This window comes from Rhyacophila brunnea, unplaced genomic scaffold (assembly GCF_057557595.1).
Source record: "Rhyacophila brunnea isolate RB1 unplaced genomic scaffold, BYU_Rbru_1.0 scaffold_9, whole genome shotgun sequence".
Lineage (NCBI taxonomy): Eukaryota > Metazoa > Arthropoda > Insecta > Trichoptera > Rhyacophilidae > Rhyacophila > Rhyacophila brunnea.
In genome coordinates, this window is record NW_028233361.1 from 42,301,797 (window position 1) to 42,316,098 (window position 14,302).

At 36.9% G+C, this 14,302-nt stretch overlaps 1 protein-coding gene across 3 annotated transcripts in view; it reads right to left on the reverse strand.

Annotated features, from left to right (window-relative positions):
• The window catches only part of LOC147063649 (5'-3' RNA helicase armi-like), a 35,285-nt gene extending 24,015 nt beyond the window's left edge, over positions 1 to 11,270 (reverse strand). For all 3 annotated transcript variants that reach the window (XM_085959795.1, XM_085959796.1, XM_085959794.1), the window contains exons 1-4: positions 10,971 to 11,270; positions 7,454 to 7,882; positions 2,274 to 2,716; positions 915 to 1,073 (exon numbers count right to left, since the gene is read on the reverse strand). In XM_085959795.1, coding sequence (XP_085815921.1) covers positions 915 to 1,073; positions 2,274 to 2,716; positions 7,454 to 7,652 — 801 coding nt within the window. In that variant the 5' untranslated portion in view covers positions 7,653 to 7,882; positions 10,971 to 11,270. The remainder of the gene's footprint in view (positions 1 to 914; positions 1,074 to 2,273; positions 2,717 to 7,453; positions 7,883 to 10,970) is intronic.
• Positions 11,271 to 14,302: the final 3,032 nt, after the last annotated feature.

Sequence of the window (14,302 nt, forward strand, 5' to 3'; positions counted from 1 at the left end):
CATACAATATTTGCGACCATCTTTTGTAATTTTGAATCAAGATTTTAACGATGGATAACAAGAACTCCACAAATTTTAGTTTTTAACATACCTTGCACATGCAAATGTTTGTTATTTAATCAAATTCACGGACACGACGTCTATAGACGTCGTATTTTGTGAGATGTGCTGTGGAACGAATACAACCCGACGTTTATAGAAGTTGTATTTTGTAAAATTCTGAGAAAATATATTATAACCAATAGAAAAAATCTTTTTGAAAAAAGTAAGTAGTTCAATTTGGGAAGCGCTTCAGTGAGTATTAAAAGGCCAATTGTTAAAATTTGTCGTAATTAAGTATGACTCCTTTAGCATAGCGGACTAGAGTCTGGATTCTATAAACTGGCGTACACGTCACGCGGAAAGCATTGTGCCATCGCGTTCAACTGTTGCAAGTTTTCAATGGGAGGGAACAAGATGGATGCTGAAGCGGTGGGGAAACCGGCACGCCAGCTTATAGAAGACAGACTCAATGATACCCGAGAGATGCAAGTTCGATTCCTGCTGTGTGTTTTTAGAACATTTTTCTAAACACATTTAATACCAGAATTTTTCAATAGATGCCCTAAGAAAGAAAAAAGTACCTTTTCTAACATAAGAATTTCTCGTGGTTAGGTGTCAATGGGTTAAACATTAAGCAGTAAAATACAATAACGGATATGTGATGGTTATTGATCCATCTACCACTCAGTGTAAATATTTTTCAATTGTTTAGGTATATCTGTGTTACGAAAAATAATGTATATTCAATAGAGAATACAATAAATTCGTTACATCATCTGTAAACGCACTGTTTCCCTGTTACTCCTTTCCCTTCAAATATAGTTCAATTAAAACTCGATAGACACAGAAGTAAATGATAGTAGAGGGCTTACCTTGTCACCGACCTCCGGTTCAATCCTGCAGCGGCAGAATTCCTTGATCACCATTATTGTGTTGTCAACTGCGCCGATGCCTTTCGCCTTGTCCCAGCAGGTGACGTAGCCCTCCACCTGTTTGGAGCGCAGGCTACTTATGGAGTTCACTTCCAGAATCTGTTCCGATACAAAACCATATTACTGCCAAGTATCAGACATAATAAAAAAATAATGCATAACATAATACTAATATTGAAATTTTGGCAATTGGCAGTGTGCAGCGAAGTCTATATAATTTTTGGATAGATAGGCAATTCCACAAGCAGCGCTGACAAAATTTCAGATCTCCTTGGGTAGAACTAAAGATATTACCTTCTGTAATTTTCCTATAAAAATCATCAGCTTAGTAGTAATTTAGCAGGGTTTACCCAGTTGTCCTTTTATCGTCAGGAGTTTCATATATTTATCCCTGGGCCGTCCCCAGAGGAAATGAGCAGGGGCTGAGAGACGAGAGAGAGAGAGAGAAAGAGAGCGAGAGTTGGCGATAGACATAACTGGAGGAAGGTTGCGCAGTCGGCCATGGACCTGAATGGTCTGTAGCACCAGCTTAAGTAACTAACTAACTTAATTTATGTTTAAGCTCCTTGTCTATACAAGAAGATTTTTTTCAATATCTTTTGAGTAGAAAATTTTATATCACACTATATCTGTGCACTCTCTAAATGCTTTACGAGGAATCAATATTTTTTCCACAGTTTTCCCCCGTAATCACAATATATACGTGTGAAACATGGGACACTAAGGGAAAGAGAGATCCACAAACTTAAAAATAGCAGTGAGGCATATGGCAGAGATTTATGCTGCCATAATGTGTAAGGACAAAAAACTAAACGATCAAAAATAAGGTAATAAACAAGGATTTGCGATGTAAAGTCTGACAAGCTCGTCTGTAGAGCTGACGTAAATAGGACTACAACGATGCCATATTGAATACGTCATTAAGTTGATGGTTTTGATTTTGTAGATGAGTTTGTGATACCGTGACAGTTAAAAAGCCAAAGCAGAGACAATCACTGGATAATTCTTATCATCCAGTGATACTCAAGAGGTAGAAAACAACTGAAATATAGACCCAGAGACTGCTAGATTAATGAAATAGTTATGTTCTGCCAAAGTTTGAGGCAACACACCAGAAAAGGCCTTCAATTAGCAGTGGATAGATCCAGGCTGATGATAACAATGATGATTAAAAAAACCCCTATTTTTGCCCTGTTCTGGCAGTCTTAAGCACCTACATGTCTGCATGCGCAATAAACAGGACAGCTAGTATTAGCCTACTGGGCGTATCAACATACGGATTTATTCAGTGATTATTACCTCTCCAACGATCTTGTCCATGGAGGAGCCATCATTGAGTTGCACATTGGAATTGAGCTGCAGCCAGTCTCCGACGATGGGTCGAAAGCTGCACTTTACCGCGTCCAGATTCAACTGAATGCCGCTGTCTTCCAGGATGACCATTGTACCACTCCTTTTGGAAACTTTTCCGATGATATCGTGATTGCCAATCTCAAACTCATCATACACAGGGTCCACTGGCACCCGTAAGATCTCTTCCGTGGTGGTGACGTTTTTATCCCACGAGCGTTCCTGCGTCGACAGGAGTCTGACGACTTTCAGGATTTTACTGCTGTCCATGCTGTACGCCAGATAGTGAACGACATCCTTCTCTCGGTATTTCTCGTAATAGTCTTCTGTGACGAAGAAGTGGTGGCTATTATCGATGAGACCAAATGTTCTTGTCAGCTTGGTGATTGTGCCTAAAAATATTTCAACAGTTATTATGTTAATACTTATAATATTCCTTTCGATGACCACAAATTACTTTATAATAATTTAATGTTTGACTGTTGTTTGTTATTATTAGAGACAGGTTTATATGCATTTGCATATCGACTGTGGAAAGGAAAAGGGGCGTAAGCCTCAGTTTTTGCGAAGTGGGTTTTATTTGTTATTAGCAAAGTATTCAACTCAATACATGGTATGCCCAAAGGATTTAAGCTGCAAATGACGAATTATTATCAAAATTTAGCTTGCAGTTTTTGGAAATGAAGGGCGTGTGAATTTTACGTCCAGGAAAAGGGGCTCAAACCACATCAATGACATTATAAGTCGTTCAAGCAATCTTTTGTGGTAAGGAAGAGGGCGGTAAGCAACTTAATCCGTAAATTTACGAGAATAATGGCAGATTCACTAAACGCTGATGGCCGGCTGGGTCAGGTATGAACCATAATGAAGATTAAGCCGCCTAATAGTCTCGCCCGCTCGTTTGACAGTCAACACGTTTTTCGACACTCTCTCCATTAAAATTCATTAAAAGTATACTAATCAAGTGAAAATGGCAATAGAAAGAAGTTAAAATATTCTTAAAATTTGTGGTGTTAACATGGATGGAATAAACAACACAAACAAAAATGGTAAGTCCTTAAAATTACGTCTTGAAATTTTTATGCCGCACAAGTGAAGCGTCATCGTTAATCTCTGTAAATTGTTATAAAACACTATATTACAACTTATATTGTGTCTTAATCATTGGTTAATGATCTCTTGTTCATATTAGATGATAAAATTAATTAAATATTTGCTATATTTACTACAAACACCGCCGTGCGGTTTATAGGTTATGTGACGTGTCAAACACAATTCTAAACTGAACTTCCTAATTACGCTTATATTTACGATTAAAATCATTGTAATGGACAAAAATTATAATTATGCACCGTATTATTTATAGTAATAACATAAATCTCGAGTAAAATGCGTTTTGTTTTAATTTGTTGTCAGGAGCCACTGATCGAAGTGACATGTGATTGTCAAGAACCAAATACATCCGCAAATATTGGTTATTTGTTAGAATTATTGTAAATAACTAAGATTAGCTTGAATCAATATACTTATGTCTATCTATATATAATAAAATATTTGCTATATTTACTATTATCATTATTACTATTATGTAATGATTATGTGTCATTTATGGTTTAATAAAATACTTTTTTTCTGAAAATAATAAATTATGATTGTTCTAATTTTAACCTTAATATAATTGAACCATAGGAAATGAAAAATATTAAATAAACACATAGTGAAACACTATAAAGAAATACATTCCCAAGAATTTAATTTAAAATAATTGAGAAAAAAGGCTATATGCTGCGTAAGTCCACTGTATTTTATGAATACGACTTTTGAAATTGGTAAGGAAAAAGGATGTTACCATCATTTTTATCGGTTTTTCTCTAATAACTTACGTAATTTATGTCAGATTGGGAAAATAATACACAAAATTATTAATCATTATGCACTTTAAGTCTGTGTATATTTTTTATTTTGATTTTGACAGAAAATCATTGAAAAAACGTTGTTTGCTCCTCCTGTAAAATTTGTTTTGTTTGGATTACGCCCGTTTTCCTTTTTACAGTCGATATGCAATTGCATATTTAGCCCATTCTCACCGGTTATTGCATATTTTACCTAAAATCTAGTAATGATGCATATTTTCGGTATATTTTATATTTCGAGGCCATCAAAGGACTTCGATAGTGCAGAAGCTATGGCAGTTTGTCAGTTCAATGAAGTATTTAACGATTCTAGTATAAAAAAACATAGTTGATTAGCGTTAGCACTCATTTTTCCCGCATACCTGCGAGTATTAAGAAACTTAACACTCAAGTTTGGCGATGACTGAATCTATTCAGTTAATGAATAAAATCCGCCGAATGAACTCCGCATTGCCAGAGGTATTCCTCCGTACACTTGGAGAGAAGTTTGAAAACATTTTGAACAATAACCCAGGATTTGAACCTTTATGTCAAACTGATAGTTTTATTTATTAATGGGACGGGTGAACTTTTGCCAGACACAATAAGTGCTAACATAGCACCCAAATTCAAATACTGCCCAGTTACCCAGTGGACGTGGGACGGTCCTTTTCCACTTATAAAAATATGCAGAGTGATTGAAGACACAATCTTACTACCGAACATTTGAAACAGTAGCAGATTATTAACGTCTACAAGAGTAACAAAATATTAAATAAGAATAATAATTATCGTCGATTTGATTAAAAAAAATTAGTATCTTTTTAATGTTTCATATTTTGACACTTTTCACGCATTCAAGCTTTTTATGTTACATATAATTTCGAGTGCTTAAAGTCAGACAACGTTATCTACAAAAAAGTGTTTTTTTTTTTTTTTTTTGAGATAACGTTATTTTACATTTACGGCTACATGATAGTCAAACAACGTTATGTCAATCTTTTCTAATTTCTTATTAAATCGTCAGTAAAGTTTAACGCTAACTACATAAGTTACCCTTGTTTTCATATTTTTTTTAAAACTATCCCTATAAATTTTAACATCATCATAAGCAAGATAAATGTACAATACACAATAAATTATAAAATATTAACATTAGCTTTTAAATAAACATTTCCCTTGTTGAGTTACAAGAATCTAAAATAACGATTTTTGGCTCTCCTGTAAAGTTGCACTTTTGTAGATAGTGTTGTTTGACACTAAGCCCTCGATGTGGTCTCTAGTTATTATAATATATTTTGGACACGTGTTCTTCCTCCGTCTTTCCTCGATGTTTGGGGTTCGTTAGAGGCCATTCTCAAGAGATAATTGGAGTGTATTGTTAAGTTAGGTTGGGATGGTACACCTAATGCCTGTGCTCCATTGGCACGAAAGTCAGACGATTTACAGTCTGCAGACTTTTTTTCACATGGAGCACCCCAGATCTGCGGACTTTTAAATCTGCAGACCAGAAAAAACCAAAAAATCTGAAAACTATCGTAAAAATCCCCAAAACAAGCATGGCATTCATAAACTACAAAAGAAGTTGTTTATTGTAATGAACACTGGTAGGTACCTACGGACTTCACAAACCTAGGATTTTTCAACCATATGAGTTGATACTTTTTTATTATTGTCAGCGAAACACCAATTGGGTAGGTACTTAGACACTTAACTAGTGTCATAAATGTAATCCGACCCTGACGGCATCCTGTCTGACCAGATTTTATTGCTTAGGGTCGAAATGTTTTTAAACAATCGACCCAATAACAGTATTTTAGCTCGTTATATCCAATAAGTTGCCCGTTATAACAGTGAATAAATGTATTGTCATGTTATTTTATAACATAACACACTAAGTCAAGGAAGTCTTTACGAGGGCAACACTACGCAAAAGTACGACCGGATCACGCCTGCGCACGGGATAGTTGGTACGGAGTTCGTGACACTATTTCCGGCGCTATAGGAGATAGCGGGCTTTTTACACGAAGGTGAAGCGGGAGTCGATCTCTCAGTCCTGATCGTTCGAAGGAAGCAGACGTCTTGGCCAGTTCCGAGCCTCGGACCCTGGGCTCAGGGCTTTCGATTTCCTGACGTTTTGGAGACGTGGACGATGGTCATCTGAAGGACGTCCCCCCCACGCCAGGAGATCGGAGGAACTCCACGGTCCCCACACGTTTGAAGACGCACTCCTCGATTCCGTCCTGGAAGGAATCGAGGGCAGCGAAAAGGCTGAAGAGCCTTTTGTGTAATTGGTATTTATTGTTCTTTTATGTTACGGTCCACCGAAGTAGTCTTTGTTTCGAATTAGCTTTTGGGTCTTTGTTCTAATTTGTTTAAATATTATATCGCATTAGGTGCTCGTGATTCACTTAAGTAATTATACTTCTTTATACACTGTAGCCCGCAAGTTATCTTATTTATTAATATACAATTGTTGAAATTTCTCTACTTGCTTTTCATTTAATTTTCCTTATCACTATTGTCTCTATGCATCATCATAGAGTGGCGCTCAATCCGAGATATTTATATTTATTCCATCTTTATGTAATTTATTATAATACAGGAACATCCAACGAATGAGTATAGTAACCGGACAGGTAGCTGAGGTCTAAAGAGGTAAAAGTCAAACCATCCACGACCCTGCCTCCTATTTCCCCGAGTCTCATGCTTATCCCTATCCTATATCCCCATCCATACCTATTCCTTACCCCCATGTCTAAATCATACCATGATAGTATGGAGAAAATCATAAACCAAAATGTCAACGAATGTTTCCCCATCACATCTGAGATCTCGCTATGTCCGAGATCGTAATAACCGAGTTTGACTGTATTTACATATAGTGAACTTCACAAATTACTAATTCATAATATTCACAACATGAGATGAAAAACAAAGAAATAAAAGTAATATTAGTAAAAGAGTACATTATAAAAAAATTATAAAGTATGCGCCGAATGAGCGAAGTAGATCCTATTTTAAGAGCAGAGTGATTGCCCTCCTAATTGGCATCATCAATGGCAGGTTAATTTTACACCTTGGGAGAACAAACAATTGATGCTCCCGATTTCTACGATAGTTATCAAGGGGAAACACGTCAATACTACCAAGAATGGCAGAATTCTCATTTACACTGCGTCTAAGTTGGAAAAAATATGTGGCCAAATATACTTCTAGTGTTTATACTAGTCTTACCTGTCATTTCAAAGCAACCGATCCGAGAAGGCGACTCCTCCTTGGGAATTAAAGGATTGATTTCTTCAGATTTCTCGGCCTCAAACTGCGCCAACTCCTTTTCAATTTTTTCTTCTTCATTTTCTACAACTTCCGCCACACCTGTTTGGTCAAATTTCCCCCACACATACTGCCCCAGACCTTTCAGCATACTCAACATCGTGGCTGATGTCTCACGAATCGATTGGATTAGAAGGGAGTGGTGTTTTTGTCAGGGTTTTCAAATTGCCACGCGGTGTTATTCAAAAAGTCGATTTCCTTGCGGAGTGATTGCATCCTCTTCTGGTGGGCTTCCTTCTGCGATTGGTTGAGGAGCTGCTCGATTTTGTGCTCGTAACGGATGTGGCTCAGAACCTCGATCTCAGCCGTGGAGCTCTGGGAGTCTACGATCTGACAAGAAAAATAAGGCATGGTTTAATTGAATTTTAAAAACTAACAAACGCTAGCTACACATTGTAGTCGTAGTTCAATGAAAACAAATACTTTTGACTGACAAAATATAGTTTGCACTATTTATGTCAGATCTTAACAGCCTACCTCTACCCTTCATCACTGAACAACAGGTTGCAGGAATAACGTAACAGAGCTAGATGAACATGAACAACCATCCAAAACAATTTGTGCTGAGAGAAATGGCTTAGCTATGAGGCAATTTAAAAATTTGAAAATATGGACTCAAATAATGTATTTTTGAAGGTAGAATGCAACATTCACCAACCTTGACTGTTATAATGCTTTTTTTTCAATATATTTTGTATGAAATTTGACTTATGACCATTTCGATTTAGGTTCATATTTGCAGAACGGAACCCTGTCGTATGTCGAAAAATTGCTGTATAATAGCGCCTGTACACATACATGATTTAGTGGCACCAATAATGTGTAAATTAAATGATAATAATTGTTTACACGTAAAAGTCGCCAATCTCATTCATCAACCCTCAGTCGGCTCGCACATCAGAATCCGCCTCATGCGCCACATGTTGAAATCGTCGATGTGATGTCATCGTTAATCCACATAACAAACGTTGTCAAATGGAGCTTCGCAGATTGGTCGAATGCGACAGTACAACAAATGCAACATGTTGAGGATCGACTCTTCTAACATGTTGATAGTCGCGTTTGCCGAGATTGCGCGGAGCGCTCGTTGCGGACATTTGTTGTACTAGCTAGACATCAGTGGTCTTTCCACACACAACACATCAAACTGAGGCATTAAATAAACAAAAATGGCAGACGAACGGTTTAACATCTCTTCCATTCAAGAGATAGAAAAATATATGTGTATAGGTATATGATTATACACGGAGATTTCGTCTGGTTTGATGGCTTTCCTAAAATTCGTGTCATTTTTCGTTAGCTGGGGTTCAACTAACTTCAACAGTACGTTAAAACAGATCGGACTCATTCTATAACAATTTTGGAATCTATCGGGGTGCTGGATCAGTTCTGCTGCGATAAATGAAGCACTGTGCATGGATATATATTAATATTTTCGCCTTCTACTTAAATTTCTGCAGTACCAACATATAATAATCTCTGTTTCAACGATGACATTTTCCGTAATGAATGGCGTCTGGCTGGGAGTATATTATTTTTTTGACGTTTCGAGACGCGGTGTCGCTAGTGATGCTAGTACTGTGCAAAAACATCTTTTTGGCTACGTAAGGAAGCGCTGTTGGCGACTGAATGGGAGGAGCTTGTTAGTTTATAATGGAAGTGCGGCTAAAAATGGGAGGAGCATGTTAGTTCACAGTTTTAACACATAGCCAAGAAGATGTTTTCGCACTATAGGCGTGCGCGTTCGTCACGTACAGCAGCCTCGGATCTCGGTCGCATCGAACGAGGCGAGTTTTGATATGAGAGCCGCCTCATTCATCAAACTTAAGCAAGATGTTTTGTCATTGTATGGTACTATTTGATAGCTAATGAAAATGCTTTCGGCAGGTTCACCACTAACGTTCTACTGCGCAGGTGTAGACATCTCACAAGTTCCAACTGTCACAAGAAAATTCAAAAACTGCTGAACTTTTGAATGCCTCCCCTAGCTCTCTCCATTCTCCTCCCTCCCCTAGGGTCCCTAGTTCTTTGCTGCTACATACATCCGCCGAACTTTACAAGTTCATCTAAGTATTCAGCATGTCTATCTATATATCACAAATCATCACTAATAATCACGAGTTATCGATGACAGAACCAAATGAGACAATGGCAAGCGACAGGTCACTGGAGCAAGATTTTTGGTACTAGTCAGTTATCCTGGATAAAAGCCGATATACTGGATTATTTGTTAGTTTGGGTTAGGTTAGGTTATCCTAAAAAATAATCCAGTATATAATCAAAATGTGTTTGCCGCTGTATCCAGGATAAACGTATAGAACCAGATTTTTTATGGAAAAATCCACCTACCGACACAAGCCATCGTTTCAGTTGCTATCATGTTTAGTTTTCATGAAAAAAAATGTACATGTTGGGTCACTACTGTGGTGTCGATGTGTAGGTAGAGGATGATGATAATGAAGTCTACGATGTAGCAGGGTGAGATTTATTAGCAGCGTATCGGTACAATAGTATATTATACATGATAGTTACGAGCTAGGTACTTGGATTCGAGTGTCATCTAGATAAATTATTCTTCATTATTTATACAATAAAAAGTAACACATTAACATTAAATTCTGGTACATAATCATATTAGACTAATTATAGAATCAGGGTTTTAAATTGAGTAGCGAAATGAAATATTATTTGTTTTTACAGTTGTGAGAAAATATGATACTATGAAAAATGATTATTCGGCTAATACACCGTAATGGTATAATGTGCTGTGATATGATGTAATAATACACCGTCTCTAATTTCGCCAACCGACTTGCTGATCTAGCTCAGTTGTTTACTGGAAATGGATTCGCTGGGAATATATTACTGAAGAGTAATTTGAAACCTTTAAACAATAGATATTTGATCGCTATTATTCTGCAGCTACATACAAGTATTTTTTTAATTATTGTCTTACATAGGTACTTGGTATCTATAAATTTGTGTAGCATACAACCATTTCAATTTTTTCATTGAAAAATATGAATTACGGGGCGTTTTTTGATGATATATAATATAATATAGGTAGTACTGTATTTACAATAAAGAAATTGAAAATTACTAATGAAGATGTTAAATTATTTCATATAGTTTCACTATTCACAACAGACAACAGTACCTATAAATACATAAACCCAAGTGTAAACGCTTGTTGTGGAGAAAAGTCTAGTGAGCATAAGTCCGCATTCTAATCCACCATTAACCCTAACATTATTACAAATAAACGCTTGAAGCGGCCATGCGGGGTGGACTATGGAGTTTCGATAGCGTACGGCGATTGGAATCTTTCTCTACCATAACATAACAAAAATGCCTGCTCTGATAAGCGAATTTGAAACAAAAAGCACGTCGATTAAATGGGAATATTTCGTTTGCTTACCTCCGATTTGACTTGGTTTGGCGAAGAAAACACAGAATTTGAAACATTGAGGGAACTCATAATCGACAATAATAAACGCGAGCAAAGTTTTAAATCCTTCTATTTGCACGAAGTAACCAAATGAAAACTAACTTCGGGCTACGGCTGACAAAAGTATACTAGTCTATGGGCTGACGTTTCCAATCTTTCCGATATCCGAAACAACAAAACAAAAAGACAAAAAAAGATGATGTTATGACGGAAACTGTCTCGGCCGCTAGACGCCTTGGCGGAAAATTTCGTGTTCGTGTTCACAAAATCAAAGCATTTATGAAGTTTTGTTGATATCATAGATAATGTACTGACATAATGCCGGCGCTCCACTGACGAGCCAAAAGTCGGAGGACAACGTCCGTGTCTAGACTTTGACCAATAGAGGTCAACAAACAAGTAAAAAATTCTAGCTGTTAAAAGTGAAAAGTTGTGATTATTGTAATTTCGTAAATAATATTGAAATTTTCTGTTATTTGCAGACATTGGCGAGCCAAAAGTCAATCATCCGATTTGTCTTTTCTTTGCTACTGACCAACGGACGATCAACGAACGAGAGTAAAAAAGTCAAACCGTCAAAAGTTGTGATTATCGTAATGTATTCCGATAATCCTATTTATAAAATAATATAGCCGTGAACATAAGATTCCGTTGTCAGTTAAGAATTTCATCAATTCAAATAAAAAAATAATTGATAAATCTTTCTGAAAATGTCCTCTGAGGTGGTGAAACCGGTCCAGACTCCAGATATTAAAGAAAAGTGAAAGAAGTAAGTACGATAAAAAGTGCCTTTTATTAAATTAAATTAATAATAAGTACAATGCATGTCTACCATGAATTTACAGTTAAAACAATAAAAGAAAAAAAGATAAATCTCTCATTTTCTAAAGCCTCAATTACATTGAGCTTCTTTACGAGCTGTTTATTGGCGAATTTACAATCTGCCTGTAAAGTAGCCCAGTGTAATCATCGAATAAGCTAATAAGCAGGTTGTAAACACTCTACCGAGAAAAGTTGAAAGCCGGTCAACTTTACACGCTACACGCCGGCGTGTGGGCCTACTGCGTCTGCGCAGTAGAGCGCAGCACCAACCTCCCGGTAAAAAAACGAACTACGTTCCATCAAAATAGTCGCTGGCTTGTGGCTTCTCAGCGAATGGAAAGTTTTGTGTGTAATCATCAAATCGCAGTAGCTGAATCGCCCGCTTTTAAATTCGCCAATAAACAGCTCCTAAAGAAGCTCAATGTAATTGAGGCTTAACACCTACCAACCTACTATCTATGTAGCGAGTAGGTACATGTCTACAAATCTTCTTCTTATTGTGGCATCCCCTATCGGAGGTCGGCCACCATCAAGGCGATCTTATCTTTGTCGTCTGCTACCCGGAACAGTTCGGTGGAGCTGCACTCGTACCAATCACGGAGGTTTTTAAGCCACGAAATGCGGCGCCGTCCTCTGCTACGCTTCCCATTGATCTTTCCTTGAATGACGAGTTGGGGAATGCTGTATTTTTGTCCTCTCATAATGTGGCCGAGGTATTGTAGTTTCCTGGTTTTGATACTACCTAGAACTTCTCGGTCCTTCCCCATTCGATTGAGAACTTCAACATTTTTGTCACCCGGTCAGTCCAAGGAATTTTGAGGATGTGTCTATACAGCCACATCTCGAAAGCTTCAAGTCTCCGTGACATCTCTTGGTTTAGCGTCCATACTTCCATACCATAGAAAAGAATTGAGAGCACATAACAACGTACCATACACAGTCTCAGACCTAGGTTAAGATCTCGATTGCTAAGGAGGCGTCTCATTTTGAGAAAGGCGCTCCTTGCGATCTCAATTCTAGTTTTTATTTCCTGAGACCTGTTTCCCATTTCTCATTGACCCATGTACCTAAATATTTATAATGGGTCACACGTTAGATTGGTTCGATGTTAATGACAAAATTTGTGTTGGTGTCTGGTGTTGCTGTTTTTAATACTAGTAATAGTTTTGTTTTCTTGGGGTTGATTTTTAAACCATAAGAATTACTGACCTCATTAACCTTTTCTACCAGTTGATGTAAACTCTTTAAACTATCAGCAATCAGCGCAGTATCATCGGCATATCGTACATTGTTAATATGTTTGCCATTAACCATAATACCCACCGATTTACCTTGTAAGGCTTCCTTGAAAATAGCTTCCGAGTATATGTTAAATAGCAAAGGTGACAATATACACCCCTGTCTTACACCGCGACGAGTTTTTACCTCTCCACTGATTTCGTTTTCAATCTTAATATTCGCTGTTTGATTCCAATATAAGTTAGCTATCAGTTGAATGTCTCTTGCATCGATGCCTTTCTCCTGTAAGAGTTCGAGAAGTTTAGGATGCCTAACAGTATCGAATGCTTTCTCGTAATCGATGAAACACATATAAACATCAACATTAACATCTAGGCATCTTTGCACTAGAACATTCAAGCTGAAAAGTGCTTCGCGAGTGCTCAAACCACTTCTGAAGCCAAATTGTGTGTCATCCATGTCTTCTTCGCATTTTCGAAAAATCCTATTATGGATGATTTTTAATAAAACTTTTAACATGTGGCTCATCAAACTTATTGTTCTAAACTCGCTGCACTCCTTTGCATTCGCCTTTTTTGGTAGAGTGATGAATGTCGATTTCAACCAATCATCGGGAATTATGCCCGTTTTGTAAATTTTATTAAACAAATCAACGAGAATTTTTAATTGATCTTCTTCTAATAATTTTATCATTTCGTTGTAAATATTATCAGGGCCGACAGCTTTACCATTTTTAGAATTTCGTATTGCGTTTATTATTTCTGCCCTATTTATGCATGGGGCTTGTTCACATTCATTAAAAGTATAGCCAATAGGTCCCCTATCATCATCAAACAGATTTTCAATATATGTCTTCCAGCGAGTCAGCTTCTTTTCTATATCTAATATAATACGCCCATTTTCGTCTTTCAAGATAGTTGATGAGGTTCCTTTCGTAATTCCCAATGTTTCATTTATCCTCTTGTGCATATTAAAGGAATCGTATTTTCGTTGGAGATTTTCAATTTCTTTGCATTGGTCGGACATCCATTCTTCTTTAGCTGTACGAATTTTACTTTTTATGGTATTATGAATTCTCCTATATTGAGTTCATTTTTATTTTTCCATTTTCTTCTTTCGTCCATTAAAGACAGAATCTCATCTGTCATCCATTTTTGCTTTTTAGCTGTTCTTTTATATTCTAATTGATTATTAGATATGGAGGAGAACACATCTTTTATCCTGTCCCACTAATTGTCTTT